This window comes from Aptenodytes forsteri, unplaced genomic scaffold (assembly GCF_000699145.1).
Source record: "Aptenodytes forsteri isolate BGI_AS27 unplaced genomic scaffold, ASM69914v1 Scaffold321, whole genome shotgun sequence".
NCBI lineage: Eukaryota > Metazoa > Chordata > Aves > Sphenisciformes > Spheniscidae > Aptenodytes > Aptenodytes forsteri.
Genome location: NW_008795030.1, coordinates 1257941 through 1273763, shown reverse-complemented (window position 1 = coordinate 1273763; position 15823 = coordinate 1257941). Strand labels below are relative to the sequence as shown.

Genomic DNA, 15823 nt, shown 5'->3' with positions numbered 1-15823 from the left:
CCTTCCCTGGGGTGGGCGTCTCTTCCCCGTGGGGCTGCGAAGCCCCCCCCCCCGCCCCATCCCAGGTGTCCCCTCCCCTGCTCACGCTGCCCTGTCCCCTTCTTCCCCCGAATCGCCGTGCTGGGTGTCCCGTCCGTCCCCCCCCAGCGCAGGGCCGAGCCCCATGGCCAGGTGGGGTCTGGACCGTGGCCCGTAAGGAGCGGTCGCTCTGTGAGCGCTGTGCTGAGCGTGGCTGGCACGCTGGGGTGCGTGCCCATCCTTCGGGCTCCTCTCCAGTTCCCCGTAACCTGCCTTTCCCACCCGGGTTCCAGATCAAATCCCAACAGAGCGAAGTAACCAGAATCCTCGATGGGAAAAACATCAAGTACGAGCTGGTGGATATCTCCCAGGACAATGCTCTCCGGGAGGAGATGAGGGCGAAGGCAGGCAACCCCAAAGCCATCCCACCCCAGATCGTCAACGGAGACCACTACTGCGGGGTAAGGCTCATGCTCTGCGCTGGGGATAAGCACCCTGGAGGTTGGGTGGTGGGCAATAATCCCGTCCCCTTGTTTTTGCTACAAATGGTGTCGAGGCGCCTTTTAAAAGGCATTTCTCGTGAGGTGCACGGACAAGGCGCTGCCAGGGTTAACGGGCATTTGGAGCATGGTGGCTCGTGAAAAGCGGGACCCAGGCCAGGGGGACTCTGGGTGACGGTGGGCAGCGGGGCTGCGCTGTGTGGGGCTGTCCTGGCTTCACCCTGTCGTCCTCCGTGTGACTGTCGCCCGTGTCGTGAACCAGTTTGTGCTGTGTGCTCAGGGGACCCCGTGCTGCCTGACCGGCGGGAGTGTACAGCTCGCTCTTGCCTTGTGAGCGACCGTGTGGCTTTTCCCTGCAGGATTACGAGCTCTTTGTGGAAGCGGTGGAGCAAAACACTCTGCAGGAGTTCCTGAAGCTGGCCTGAGCCCTGGGCTCCCCTCCCATCCTGGACTCTACCTGCATTCCTGAGCACCCTCATCTCCGACCACCTTCACTTCCAGGTTGTCAGCGCTGTCCTGGCACCGCGACCTGTATCCCAGCGTAGGGAAACCCATGACCAAAACTACTCATTGCAGCTGCCTCCTGCCTAACCCTGATATCATCTCAGAGGGATCCAAAGAAAGTCCGATGCTCGCTGCGCATGGCCTTTGAACAACGCTGGGCCTGGCTCACACCGCAGCTTCCAGTGCCTCTGTAAACAGCAAAGCCTCTGGGGCTGTGCGAAGTGCAGCCGTCCGCCGGCCCTCTCTGCAGGGAGAGCTTCTGCTTCAGGAGGGAAGGGCTTAGGGTTGCATGTTACTTCCCACTTCTCCCAGTTGCTGTTAAAATTGTAAATCCTGCTGCCTCACTTCCTTTTTTTTTTTTTTCCTTCTTCATCTCAACTGCAGAGATTAAGGCAACTAAGTTGATTTCTGTTCGTTTTGTTTTAATGCAAAAATACTGCACAAAGCTGGGGTCTGACCACCCACTGTGGAGAAGGCCGGGGCTGGGGGCGAAGGCCGGTGTCACTCGGCAGGCTGCCTGGGGGGGATGGATGGGCCTAGAAGCGGGACCCGCGCTGCTCCGTCTGCCCTCCGCCGCGATGTGGTGCCAGGGCTCCCTCGTGAGCGTTAATGGCTCAGGGCTGCTCCAGAACAGCTGATGCTCCAGCTGTCTTATCTTTCCTCTTTGAGTTGGCTTTTTTGCAACCTGGACCAAGTGCATTTTGTTTTCCTGCCAAAAAAGCAAGTTTATAACCAGTGTTGTCTTCCGAGATGCTATTAAACGTTACTGTACCTTTCACGTCGGTATCCCTGGGTTTCTTTTAAATTTGGTTTTATTTTGACTACAGGTTAAACATCGCCCTACGTAATGATTCTGAGTCATTTCCAGCTCAGAGAAGCTGAGTCAGTTGTACTCGCTGCTGCAGCCCGACACAAAGATCTTAACACCTTAGATTGCTGCCGCTAATCAAAGGCTCACAGGACCTGTCTGAATATCCTACAGCGCGGTAGTGACAGGTACCTCTCTCAAGCACTCTTCTCCTCTGCCTGGTAAGAACGGCAGCCCGGGGGAGGGACAGCTTCAGCCAGACACGTGAGCGAAAAACAAACCGCTGGCACGAAGATTACCTGGTCGGTTAGAGACCAGGACATAGAGGGGCAGTGGAAAAGGCTGCCCTATAGGAGGGTCCCCTGTACGCTCCTATATCTGCTATAGGTGGAAAAAGGAGGAAACTAACTCGGAGCTGTGGGGACTGAGTCAGTGGTCACAGGGAGCCCGTGGAAGCGGCCGGTTTGCATGAGTGGTGCTTCCTGTATTTGAGTTGTGCAGGGTCCAGCTCTGGTCGGAGGGGTCCGGGAAGTGCTCTGGGCATCCTGCCCCCCTTCCGCAGCCAGCTGCGCCTTTGAAATCTTAATGGAAGCGGAAACTGCTACTTAAATAAATGGTTTTACTGGGAGCCTTTAACGAGGGCTGGGTGGCAGCGTGTGCAGGGCGTTTGCTGAAAGGGAACCTGCCAGAAGGCGCTGCCTTGCACAAGTGGGAGTGTCGTCAGCTGGGAGTCAAGTGGGAGCTTGTCACAGATGAAACAGGAAGAATGTGCTGGGGAAAGGGGCCCGCAAAGCGCGGCCCCAGCCCGCGGGAGAGGGAGGAAGATGCTTTACTCAGGGATCAGCAGAGAAGCAGCGAAGGGATTACGCTCTTCTCCAATGACACGGTGTCCTGTTGCAGCATCCAGCTCCCGGCTGCAGCAGGCTGCCGAGGGAGGGAGGGAGGGAGGCTGGCTGGCAGCTCGGGGCTGTTGCAGGCGGGCTCGGCGTGGCTGCGAGCCTGGGCCCCGCTGGAGCTGGGGGCTGTCCAAGGGAAGGAGTTGTTCACGTACAGGAAACCCAGTAGCAGGATCTCCTGGCCGAGATGAGTCTGGCTCAGTCCCAGCACTGCAATGGCTCGAGGCCTTTTGGTTTAGCTTCACCGGGGACCATATAACTGAGCCTGTTTCTCTTGTGGTGCAAGTGCAATTGAAGTGTCTGGGGAGCAGCTGTGTGTGGAAAGCAAATTGACCCTGGCCGTTTGTCTGTCCTGCTGCTATAGAGAATCCCTGAGCCCAGCTAAGCAACTGCTCAGTACCAGTGTAAAGCTGGCGGCCTTCCCCGGGGAGCGATCAGCCCGTGTAACCTTCAGCGGAGACGAGAAACCAGGCCTCGGGTTTGAGCTGACAGAAATGCCCCTGTGTTAGGAGCCCACCTCCTGTCTTGGGGGAAAAGCATCCACCCGTGAGGCAGCAGGACTGGGCCTGGCACCCTCTGCCGAAGGGAGAGGCCAAACCGCTGCCTCTGAGCTCTTCTCTCCATCCCTGGTAACGGCGCAGTGAAACTAAATCTGGAAAGACACCCTTCTCCTCTCTTCCCACCCAGGGGAGATTATAACACGGCTAACGGTGCAAGGCAGCTCCTTCCTCCTGCAGAGCTTGGGGCGAGCAGCTCTTGCTAGGAGCCATTAAGCTGTTTGCAGCCCTTTCCCCTCTTGTTGGGGAGGGGTCTCTTCTCCGCAGCAGCAACGAGGCATTGGGGATCAGGCCACATTCCTGCAGGCTCCTGGAGTCGTCTGCGTACACCCTCTGGGGAAAGGTACTGATGATCTCATACGAGTTGGAGTCTCCACCCCTAGGAAAGAACAGCACAATCTTTCCTACACACAGGATCCCCCAAGGTTTTGCTGAGATGCTCTGGCTGATCCAGCTGTGGTTATGCAAGAGCGGAGGGAGAGACTGTTTCACAAGCACAGGCTGAGCAGAAAAAAGGGCTTCCCGCCCGAACTGCGAACAGCCAGGCACGGAGCGGCCGTTCCAGGCTGCGCAGCTGCAGTGGGGAAGGAGGCTCTTGCATCCCAACAGCAGCGGGCTCAGACCGACACCAGAGTTACGGCCCGCAACAGGAGTGGGAAGAGGGGAGAGCAAAGGGGTCCCCTCAGCCATTTGGAACTGTCCCCAAGGGGACGTGTGAGACCTTGGGCAGCATTAAATGCGTTGGGATATAGAGCCGGCTGAGCAAAGGGGGGGTGTTTGTCCAGCAGTGGATCCGTCGGCCAAGCGGAAGGCTGCAGCTGAAGGCTGCAGCTCAGCTTCCAGGCTGCACCAACACCTTGGGAACGGTGGCAACAGTCAGGCGAGTGCTGCTGAACAGCTGGAAGGAGGCAAAGGCAGTGATGGACCTGGGTCAGATGGCAATTTTGAGGGGACAAAAGAGACTTATCTCTGCTGCTGTGTCAGTTTTTTGGGAAAGGTGGGTATTAAATACTCTGAGCTAAGCGTGACCCTGGCAGCGCTGCCCGGAGAGCATCTCGGGTGGTGGAGCCAAAGCAGCAGAGGGTGCCCAGCGGCTCCTGGGGCTAGGACTGTAACCCTCAGCCCTTGAGCGGCAGCTGAGAAACCTTCCCTGGGGCTTGACAGAGCCGGGTGGGGAGCGAGGAGGGGAGGAAGTCCTAGGCCTACCTGGCGTGGGCGAGGTGTTGGCGCAGGTCCCCTATGGTCTCCGTGAACAGCATTTTTACAGTGTACGTCTGCTCCCCGCTCTCGGATTTGATGCGGAGAGTGCAGATATCAGAGGCAAAAGCTTCAGCCTCTTCAGCTGCCTTCACCCTGGAGATAAGAAAACCTCGTCAGCTGAGGAGTGAGGGCTCTGCCGGCGGCAGAGTCTGTGCTCTACTCAAGGGGCAGACCCCCGGGCTGCCAGGGTGATCCGAACGGGGGAGAGGTGTTTCGCGTTTGGGAACGTCCTTGAGATGAACGAGGCCCCGTCTGACTGCGGGCGAGCAGACCGACCCACGGACCAAACCGCTGCTTTGTTTTCCCTGCTTAAAGGTGCCTCGAAAAGAGGGTTGCTGACCTTTTTTAGCTTTTTCATTTTAGATCAGGGCTGTCTGGTAAGTACTTTGCCCTACTTCTTTGATTAAAAATAATCTGCTTGGGGTTTTTTTCATTAGCTATTTGGGTCTTGTCTTGCCAGAAGACTATGAGTGGAAAAGTGCTGTTAGTGTGACCTCCCACTTGGGCATCAGTTTCCTGGAGGGATTCTCCCATTTAACGTGACCGCAAACAGCTTCTTAGATGGTTTCAAGCTCTTAGGCCTTGGCTTGCTGTTGGGAAAAGTATTTCACAGCAATAAGCAAGTAACATTTTGAACAACAAGCTTTTGTTAGAGATGTAAAAGATGGCAGGTTTACCATGAACAATTCAGTGGTCTTCCCAAAAGACCAAGCTTGGCCTTTTTTTCTAATTATTTCTAAGGTATAAAAGAGGCAAGTCCATTTACTTCCTCAGCTGAAACCCCTGAAATAAACCCGCAGTGATGAAATAGGAGGAAGATGAGAGCCCGACAGGGCAGGGGTCGGGGGGCCGTGCCTGTACCTCTCCAGGGCAGACAGCCTGGGTGTCTCCACCAGGATCTCTTTGCTGCTCCGCATCCCACCAGAGCCCTGAAACCAAACCAGGTGAGCGTCACCGCTGCCTGCTCTGCACAGAGAGCAACCAGTGCCAGGAAAACCCAGGAGCAGGTGCCAAAGTGCCACGTGTGCTCTGGTGGAGCCTCTCTGGGAGGAGGAGGTTATGCAGAAACTGAGAGAGGCCTGAGGAGGGGGGAGCCAGCGCTGTGCAGGGCGCTGAGCCCAGGGAATTGCTGCCGGGCCTCATCCTGTGGGTGTTTGGGGGGGTCCACTCATACCTGCTGCGCTGCTCTGGCTGAGGCTCGGACACCGATAGCTTCTCCTCCGTGTTTCAAGGGCTTGGAAAGCTTGCTGAGAAACTGCTCCGAGGAGACTTTGGGACCTGCCAGAGCAGAGGGGAGAGGTGTCCACGTGTGACCTTTTTGACAAGCGATTTTCCCCCAGAATAGGCTGATTTGGTGAAACGAGAGAGCACAACAGCCGACAGGGAGAGCTCTAACCTCCCCTAGCTAGGCCGAGACTGGCTCTCAGTCTCCCCCGTTGAAGCTTGTCCCACTTTCTGGCCCGCTAAACGTTTGATTGTCAACATCAACGGTGAGCAACTGTGCAGCCTGTTCAGCACACAGCTGGGATGCACAACAGGTAGAAACCTGGTTAGCCCTGCTGGGAACAGGAAAAACTGAAACGATGACAATTTTTACAGACTTGGAAAATTGTTCGTCTTGCGAGGGTGTATTTGTAGGTGTCCATTCCTTTTTCTGTGGTGTCACCGGGCAATTATTTTTTTTTTGCTACTTGGATAAAGGAGGCATTTAGCACAGCTTCTGTTTGTGAATGGCCTTGAGATGAATGAGCAAGTAGTACGGTTCGATATGAAGCAGGAAGATGTTGCTGATGGGCAATGCACGTGTTCGGGTTATTTAGTTATGCATGCACAAAACCACTATTTTCTGTCTATACGACTGACTGCATTTGACTTTCACAGCCCCGACAGGTATTGCTCACGCAGACTGCTAGAGCCTAGAAGCAACGTGAGGAGTCTGCGGCCTGACCTTATGTCCCATACTCCCTTATGAAACTCTGAAGAGGAATTGGCCCGTATTCCGTACGGTTAAGATTGGTCTGGCTTGAAGATGTCCACCTTTACGGAATGAACTTGTAGGAGAACCAAAGGTTGTTTGCAAGCTACTCCCCCAAGAGCTGCATGGTTTCCCCGGCATCCTTTGATGCTGATAAGGGTGAGGCTAGAAGGAACTTGGCCTTTCAGAAAGGTGCAGGGCGGATATGTTTTTGGAAACCCACTGATCTTCTGGTCTTTTACGGCTTGTCATGTCTCATTCTTTAGGAGGATTTAATGAGGAGAGGACACCACGTGTGCTGCCTGGCTCCCAGCTCCTGAAGCAACACTGAGGCTACAAGCAGAGGGCTTTGACCCAGCAGTGTTGCCACCTTCTCTGAGACCCTACACATGCACCTCCTGCTAGCTGGACTTCCCAAGTAAGGTTTTGATTCTCCTCTTTGGGAGTTAGCTGCATTTTTAAGGCAGGTTTAAGAATTTACCTGGGATCTCGGTGGTTTCCTGCACCTCACTTGATTTTGAATGGCCAACCACTTGGCCGTGGCCAGGAAAACTCCCTGGAAGGTGTCTCTCCTGAAATACCACGTCCCTTCTGTCAGTGACCTGTTGAATTAAGGCCGACTGCCATAAGCAAATCTGACTGTTGCACAAGCTTGTTCTCACTGCATCAGAGCACAATAAACCACAGCAACGATAACCAAGAGTTGCAAACCCCAAATAAAACCAAGAGAGCTGCTTCCTTGGAAGCTGCTCCAGCTGTCCAAACTCAGTGAAATGCATTTTCAGCTCCTATAGGCTCTCTAACGAAGCAAATCCTGGTGGATCCCTCAATTCCCCGGGACGACCCACCCCAGACCGCAGGGTAGTTGTTCATCCATCTCGACAGGCACGGGGCAGCTGCTCCTTTCCACGAGTTGTAAGAAACGTGCTTGGACCCGACCTTTCCCCCGTGTCTGCTTCCACACTTGAAAAGGCTCTCCAGGTGGAAAGTGATGTGAAAGCAGCAGGTTGGGGGCAGAGAGGGATTTGGCGGTAAGAAGCTGCAGTGGGGACTGTCGGACGGCTCTAACAAACCGAGGAAGGCAGTGTGCTACCCCGAGGCCCCCAGCAGTGGGAAAAGCTGTGTAAATAGGGGCAATCTCTCTGTCTGGGTTCCACTTATGTTCCTCTTACACTGGCTGTCCACATCACAAGTGGATGCGCTCTGTGTCTGCATTTACCCCAGATTACCGTACTGTCCTGTGGCTTCCAGATGCGGCCAGCTATGCACGGATTATAGGGAACCACAGCCCCAAGAGCCTTGCACAATCCTCCTTCTTCCATCTGACTTTCCAACTACCACACCTACCAGCTCACTCTGGCTGTACTGACCTTGCACTTGCCCGTGCAGTTGTGCCCTGCTTTCTTCGTGCCAGTGGGTAGGTGCACCCCTCTGCTCGTGCCTGCTTACGTTTCGGATGCACTTGAAGGCCTAGATTAGAGTCCTCTGAGGCTCTCTGCCTGCTTGCTGCCTGAAAATGTGGCCTTGGCTTTTTGCCATTTCTGAGAAACCAAAAAGTGGGGCCCAAAAGAACCTCAATTGGCCAAATCCATTTGAATTGTGGCAAAATAAACTCTCCCGACATCCTCCTTGAGAGATACTTGTTCAATCTGGTTTTAGAAGCTTTTCCAGGGGAACTATCTAAGAACTTTTTTTTTCCTTTTTGTTACACAGCTCTTCAGCTGCACGTACTACTTCTAAGAGCATAGCAGGCTCTGCAGAAGAGAAGTCTTGTTCCAAGCCAAGATTCACTGAGGCAGAGAAACCATTCGGTCCTAATGCCGAAACGCTCCCTTACTTCCTGTAACGGCTCTCGCAGGTGTGCTCCCTGTCACTCTTTCCCCGAGACACACATGCACAGAATTCAGCTCTGTGTATGCTGTGTTCAGAAACCTCAAACTTAATTTGCTGTGGGGAGCATCCAGCAGACTGGTGAAAGAAACCTGAACAATTTTCTCGGGAAGCAAGAGAGCAATTTCTTCCAAAAAGCTGATGAATAGGGTTTTGCACTGCTTACCTGCAAAGGGATGCCATCTGGGTAGCGCATCTGCAACTCTGAAGGGAAATAGCCATCCATAATATCCTGCAGGCATTGCTGAAACAAAATGAGAGCTCGTGGTCATACCTCAGACTATTTATGTCAGGACTGAGATATTATCATAGAATCATGGAATAGTTTGGGTTGGAAGGGACCTCTAAAGGCCATCTAGTCCAACCCCCCTGCCGTGGGCAGGGACATCTTCAACTAGATCAGGTCGCTCAGAGCCCCGTCCAGCCTGACCTGGAATGTTTCCAGGGATGGGGCATCCACCACCTCCCTGGGCAACCTGGGCCAGTGTTTCACCACCCTCAGCATAAAATATTTCTTCCTTATATCTAGTCTGAATCTCCCTTCTTTCAGTTTAAAGCCATTCCCCCTTGTCCTGTTGCAACAGGCCCTGCTAAAAAGTTTGCCCCCATCTTTTTTGTGAGCCCCCTTTAAGTACTGACAGGCTGCAAGAAGGTCTCCCTGAAGCCTTCTCTTCTCCAGGCTGAACAACCCCAACTCTCTCAGCCTTTCTCCATAGCAGAGGTGTTCCATCCCCCTGATCATTTTCGTGACCCTCCTCTGGACTCGCTCCAACAGGTCCGTGTCTTTCTTATGCTGAGGGCTCCAGAGCTGGACGCAGTGTTCCAGGGGGGTCTCACCAGAGCAGAGCAGAGGGGCAGAATCCCCTCCCTCGACCTGCTGGCCACGCTGCTTTGGATGCAGCCCAGGATACAGTTGGCCTTCTGGGCTGCGAGCGCACATTGCTGGCTCATGTCCAGCTTTTCCATTCCTCCTGGGCTGCTCCTATTTGTGTTGTTATTGCTGTGCAGAAAAGTCTGCATAAAAGACCCAGAATCTCCATCTCTAAAAATTACTACACAAAGACATACTAGTCTTTAAAGGCACCATGGGAACGCCGGTGAGAAGCGGGAGGTCTCAGTAGCTGCTCCTTTTTAGGACTGAGATGAGCTCACAAGCCCTATTCCTATACATTCCCTTTCCTGAGGCTTTGTGAACGACAGCAGGATGGCTCTAAGTCTAATTCCTCTACAGACCTTTCCATACCTGCGTGGATGAGTCCTCGTAGGGCCGAAAGGGTCCGTTGAACATGACGATCCCATTTTGATACAGCGTAAGAGGGAGGGGTTCTGGCTGTCTCAGCCGAGCACCCCCAGGCGTGTGCTCGATTTGAGAAACGCCTTCGCCAGCCAGCGCATTCAAATCCTTCACGTTTTCCAAGATTAGATCAAAATCAATCTGGTGTTTGGAAACAACTGCTTCACCTGTGGCAGAGGGATCAGAGTTACAGGGGGAAGGGGATGCCAGCTAAGCAGCTTTCACCTCTGTGTGAATTTGAGGTGCGTTTGAGTCCTAACATTTCGGGGCTGTCTGTGCCGCCTCTCCACGCTTTGTCTTTTGCACTTCTGCAAAGTGCGGTGCAACGCTGCTGCTGCGGCGCAGTGCTGCCAGGTTTACATGGGTGTGTGCAAAAACCACAAGGGCAGGGCAGCAGGGCAACAGCCCTCTTGCTGCAAGGTAATGTGACTCCAGAGCCAGCTACAGATGCAGCCAGCTCTTCAGAGACCACGCTCAGCTCCTTGTCTTTGGTTGTAATTTCAGAAGTGTTGTGTTGTCCCTTAATGTGGTGCCGTAAAATTCACAGAGTGAGGAACTTAACTAGTTGGATTAACTAGGTTGGATAAATGGATCAGGGCAGACTTGCTGAAGAAACACCAGTGTAAACACAGCTGGCTTGCCTGCTCCTTGCCACCAGCAGATTGCTCTCTCTTGCTGGGACACTGCTGCGGGTGTTTATCCGGGTGCTTGAGGAGGGTGGTGGGGTGAAGCAGTAGAAGAGTTGTGATGGGATAGAAGAATGAAATCAGAAGAGGAAATGAAAGAAGAGATGTAGACAGAGGTAAAGCCTTTGGTATTTTCTGTTCCGCTTTTTTATGATTTGATAAAGGAGGGCGGGGGAAATATCCCTTAAAAAGGGTAAGTGAGCTGAAAACAATGAAAATTCTTTCTACTGCTTCCCCCGTCTTCTGCCCTCCTGCATCTAAGGGAGGGAAGGATTAGTTAACTAATATTTGCATGGTGGTTAGGAAGCAGCATTGGCTGTACAGCCCAAGTATTATTCTTTTTTTTTTTCTCTGTTACCACTTCCTAAGAAGCCATTGCCAAGTATGCTTGGACCCCATACAGCACAATCACGTCTCAATTAAACCGCTCACGTGGTGGTTGGGAGGAAAGGCAAACAATACTCTCTGATGGAGCCAGACAATATGGGTAAGTTACTACAGCTACCATATACACAAAGCATCTGATTCAGTTTTCCACCCATTTTACGTCAATGTTATTAGAGCAATCAAGCTTCAAACGTTTAGGGTACGTGAACTCTTCAGGAAGCAGCTGCTGCGAGGGTATCCTTCCAAATGGCTGAGCCATTGGGTTCTCTCCTCTTCCCCTAGACGGGGCTTACAAAATATAGGTATGTAAAATACCAACATTCTGCCTGGCTTAGCTCCTGTTAAATTGCTCCGTGTCTCTGTCCCTGAGACGGACTGATGTGAAGACCTCAGCACAGGATCACAAATTCTGAAGACCCAAATTCTGGGTCTTTGATGCTTATCTACCCTGGGGAGTATCATACCTTCTCTAAGCATGCAGCACGATCTAGGATAGCTGCTTCAGCAGAGAGTGCTGGTGCTTTACCTGGCTTCCAGAGGCTCCTTGCTGGCAGCTCTTCTTTGTCCTTGAGCGATTCTAAATCTTCCAGCTGTTCATGTCTCTCTCCAACCCAAATCAGACCATAGTCATTTAGAAACCTCTGTAAGAGGAAAGTACAAGTCAGTGTTGTAGAACAGAGCTTCAGAAAACTAGAAATGGAAGCCTGAGAGTGGTGTGACCGTGACAAGCAGAAGGGGAGGTGAAAGAGAAGGTTTGTCTTGGGGCTCCTTGGCCCTGGCAGGCAGACAAACTCACTGGCAGAGTAGTAGTAGTAGCAGCTCCACTAGTAGTAGGCAAAAGGGAGAATGAAAGTATCTGTAGTGACACAGTAATCTCCCAAGACTGTGGTAGCTGCAAAGAATATTTCTACAGTACTAGAAATCAAAATGAAGAGGCTTGCAGGAGGCACAAATGCTTGTGTGTTAAAAAAACTCCTACTGCCCTGTAGCTCACATCCAACCTGTTCTTTCTTTTCAGAGGGGTGAGGTGAAGAATTGTGATGATTAAAAGTGGCAGCTTGAAAAAGACCAAGCAGCCCGGGACTGCGACGATCTCAAATCAAAGGTGCAGATGGCTTAGGGCAAGTGAAGCAGGTGTCTCACCTCCATCTCCCAGACCTGGGTCTGCAGCTGAAAGCACCTAATTTCCAGTTCCTCTGCTCTGGATGAGTCAGGAGCATCTGAAAGGGAAGACTTGGTTTTTCTATGTACAGCCTTAAAGAAGAGCTATAGGTAACCTGTGTCACACAGCGCAGATGCCCCAGCAGTAACTGCCTCTACCGTAAGTGAACTCAAGCCCGTACGACACAGGAGCTGAACATGAGCTCTGCATGCCGGTCCCTGACAATTCAACCTGCAGCACTTTGAAAAAGATGCTGACGGACTGAAAGATAGTTGTGAATGACACTGGTGAAGTTTTACGCTGCGGGAAGCTGATGTGAGCGGTGCTGTTCGCAATTATACAATGAGAATTGCTTGGCTTACTCAGTCTTAAGGGACCTATTAAAAAAATGAGCAGGTGTCCACTAAAGCTGGATCCAGAAACCTAGGCTGAATGGCTAGAACAATGCATGATGAGGTACAAAACACATGTTTGTGGTTTGACAGGCATATTCTTGTTCTCTGCTCAGGAAATGGAGAACTTACCGCAGCTTTCTGCTAACAAGGTAGTCCAGCCATCATAGGAAACGTGTCTGGGCTCAGCTGGAAAGCTGCTGGATTCCAGGGAACTGAATGGAGGGGAAGACCTTCAGTGACTCACTCAAAGCTGGTTTCAATTTAAAGTTAGGCTGCCTTATGGGACAAGTGAGCCTGGACCTGTAATACTGTTTGAGACTCCAAGTCGATTTGTGGTTTCGCTTAGCTGTGAGTAGCCCTGTTTTTCCAGCACGACTGAACTCTGCATTATTTACCGTACTTTTTTTCTGACCATCCTCAGGTATCTGTGTGGTTGGTCTATGCTCATGGAAACTTAGTAACCCACAGAAAATAGGTCAGGAAATAATGTTTTGCACTGCACCAGAAAAGCCAAGTAACAGATGCAAGTACAAAGTGCAGATCTGCTTTGGCAAACGGTACCACGTGTGTGTAACTGATACCCCTCGCTGAAGAGGCTCTTGGGCTTTGAAGGCAAGGATGGCTCAGAGAGGAGGTCTCCAAGCCTGCTCTGTTGCAGTACAAGGAGCTCTGTAGCTCTCCCACAGGTAGGAGCAAGGTGCCGAGGGTAGAACAATTTTTACCTTCTCCTTTCTGAAGAGTCTTCATCTTTTCTTCAAGTTCAGCAATCCTCCTTTCCTTCAGGACCAGAACAAATAATGACCTTGTTTAGTTCCTTGGCCTTCAGGACCTTGAGGCACAGTTTGCATAATTAGTCCTGGCTGGGTGAGTCAGTGGTGCACGTCCTCTCACCCCACTCAGAGACAGGCAAAATAAGGGTCAGAAAGGCCCTATCACCTCACAAATACCTTAATTAGACCCAAATGAGGTGTGGGATATAAATACACTGCTCTAAGAATAGGCGAGGGACATGCTGACCTATCTCCCCCACCTCCATCTGCACAAGAGCTGTAGGCAGGCACATGGACTCGTGCCCCTGTGCTTCCTGCTCAGGCACAGCTCATGCTCTGACCTGCGGCAAGCGGCTGATCTGGAAAAGAAACCAGCATCTCTGCAGCCACCCCTTTGGAGGGGAAAAAAAAAAGAAAAAAAAAAGGATATTTATTCCAAGCTGCAGTAATGCAAAGAGGTCTGCTCCAGCGTGACCCTGCTGCATGAGCAGCTGTTGTTTCCGGAAGCAAAAGGAAGAAAAGAAAGGTCTGAAGCCGAACAGCTAACGATATCAGTGAAAGGGTGCTGAGGGTCTTTAAGAAGTCACAGCAGGGACTGTCCACTCTCCCACCCCAAGGACTGATACTCTGTTGCTTTGCAAAGGCTCATTTGTGTAATTAACAGCGAAGGCTACAGATTAACTTGTTTTAGCCCAAACTAGGTCTGAGCAGGTGTAATGCTACCGTGGCTTCACCAGTCAAAGCACGGGCAGAGAACAGGTTCAGTAAGGGGCAGGATTTTTACCTTCAGTTGGATTTCTTGTGCTTGTTTCTCTATTTTTTGTTCCAACAGAGTGATTTTTTGCATCATGGAGGTCATGAGGTCCGTGTCAGTGTGAGCTGCGCCTGAAAGCACGAACACGTGTTACCTCTCTAAAATGGCGATCGGTATTGGAGGCTCATCTGCGCCATAAGGGCCCCCACACAAGAATTCCTGTTCTGCCACAGCAGGTAGGACAAGGGTACCTTTTGGGGGGCGCTGGGTAGAGATCCCTTGGCTCCTGACTGGTAGGGAGATGGCTGTGTCACCGACAGCACGCTGTGTATGCGAGAGGGGGACCACAGGAATTAGCCCTGGCCTGGGGTATTGAGTCCACCAGACTGTCACCGAGAAACTGTGATAGCCCAGAATCCCCTAATCATTGAGGGACTTTACCCTGCATATTCTTTTTCAGTGTTGTCCCCCTTGAGCAGGAGGGGAGACTGCCTTGCACTGGATTCTTTGTCCTAGGAGACAGGCTGTCATCTTCTGAGAAGAGGCACGAAGAGCATGAAAGAAAGAAAACAGGTCAGCGTTTTGGATACGACTTCTCCAAAAGCAGGTAAAGAAATACTGGGGTTACGCTGAGGGAAAGAGAGGGCAGGAGAAAGCAGGGTGGGCCCTGTCCATTCAATCCCATAAGCACTCTCGGACTAATGAGTGTATGTGGGCACTCGTTATGAGCCAGGACCCAAGGGAAGGTGCAATCTCAGCAGCTGGGAAGAGTGAACACAAAATGGGGCTTGCAGAAAGAGACCATGACACTAGTACAGAGCATCCTGCGCTGCACAGTGAGGCAGAAAGTGGTAATATTGAGCTATTTTAACAAAAAGCACAACACTCTGGGATTAACAGAAGCAGCAAACTTCACTGGGAGTGGAAAGGGAGTTTTTGCTCTAAGATCTAGTAGGAAGGATGTGACCTAAAATGGAACTGTAAAAATAGATGAAGCTCTAATGTGCTCTAGGGCTTGCTGAGGATGTGGAAACCTTTTTTACTTATCTAATTTTGGACACATGTAGGAGAGAAAGAGCTACAGTCATTGCAAAACATGTAGGATGGTAAGAAAAACCTTACCAGTGGAGTCAATGAACTTGGACAGCTCTGCCCTTTTAGTAAAAATAAGAGGCGATAATACGTAAAAATAAAGCATAGGTTCATTAACTTTGGGAGGATTTGCTTGATGGGCAAATTTTTTAAAATGTAATTGAAAAGGCTGTCCAAAAAAGCCCAAACTGTACATTTTTCTCATCAGCCCATCTTCCCGGTCCGTACATCCTTGCGTTCTGGGCAGAGTGAGTGCTCATACACCCACAACTTGTAGTAGGAGTTAAAATCCTTGAGCTGCCAACCTGTGAGAGCTGCCTGAGAGCAGAGGGGGTGAAACCCGGGTGAGTGAGGTGCAGCGGTGCCTGCTGCGTCAGGGCAGGGGCGGGTGAAAGAGCCGACGCTTGTGATGCCATTGCGGCTGCCGAAAGCAACTCTTCTCCGCTTGGAACTGAGGAAACGCAAATGCGATACGAACCTGCGCGAGACGTGACTGACCAATGTCCCTGGTACCTGCTGGGGACCGATGCCGGCCAGGAGGCAGCAGATAAGAAATTTGGGGAGTTTCATTCGAGCTGGTGTTGTTTCTGAGCCTGTCACCGTCACGTGCAGCCCTGTGGGTCCCCAGAAGGCCGGTAGCGATCAGCTTTTTGAGGGATCGTTGGCAAAAAGGGGCTCAAAATAACGGGGGTAACCGAGTACCGCCCGGGGGTGCCTGTGTGTGTGGGCTCTGGGGGGGCGCGGACGTGGGTGACAGCGCTGGGGGCGCCCCGGAATGTGCTGGGGGCGAGCACCGTGTGTTGGGGGGACCCTCACGGTGGAGGGGGGCTCCCGAACCGCGGGGTGTGGGGGGTGTGGGGGGGTGTCCCCCCCCC

General features: G+C 52.1%; 2 protein-coding genes across 2 annotated transcripts in view; one reads left to right on the top strand and one right to left on the bottom strand.

The window, feature by feature from the left end:
* The window catches only part of SH3BGRL3 (SH3 domain binding glutamate rich protein like 3), a 2506-nt gene extending 706 nt beyond the window's left edge, over positions 1 to 1800 (top strand). Inside the window, exons 2-3 of the mRNA XM_009276277.1 lie at positions 148 to 479; positions 878 to 1800. Of these exons, the coding sequence (XP_009274552.1) occupies positions 148 to 479; positions 878 to 943 (398 nt within the window). The 3' untranslated portion in view covers positions 944 to 1800. The remainder of the gene's footprint in view (positions 1 to 147; positions 480 to 877) is intronic.
* Positions 1801 to 3485: 1685 nt separating this feature from the next.
* On the bottom strand, positions 3486 to 14006 carry UBXN11 (UBX domain protein 11; the record flags this gene model as incomplete). Its single annotated transcript, XM_009276276.2, is given in 12 exon segments — positions 3486 to 3524; positions 3527 to 3662; positions 4490 to 4636; positions 5405 to 5472; positions 5718 to 5821; positions 7000 to 7120; positions 8575 to 8652; positions 9652 to 9869; positions 11302 to 11416; positions 11919 to 11995; positions 13055 to 13109; positions 13887 to 14006. Coding segments are annotated over 12 exon segments (1278 nt in total), but the record flags the coding sequence as incomplete, so codon positions are not given.
* Positions 14007 to 15823: the final 1817 nt, after the last annotated feature.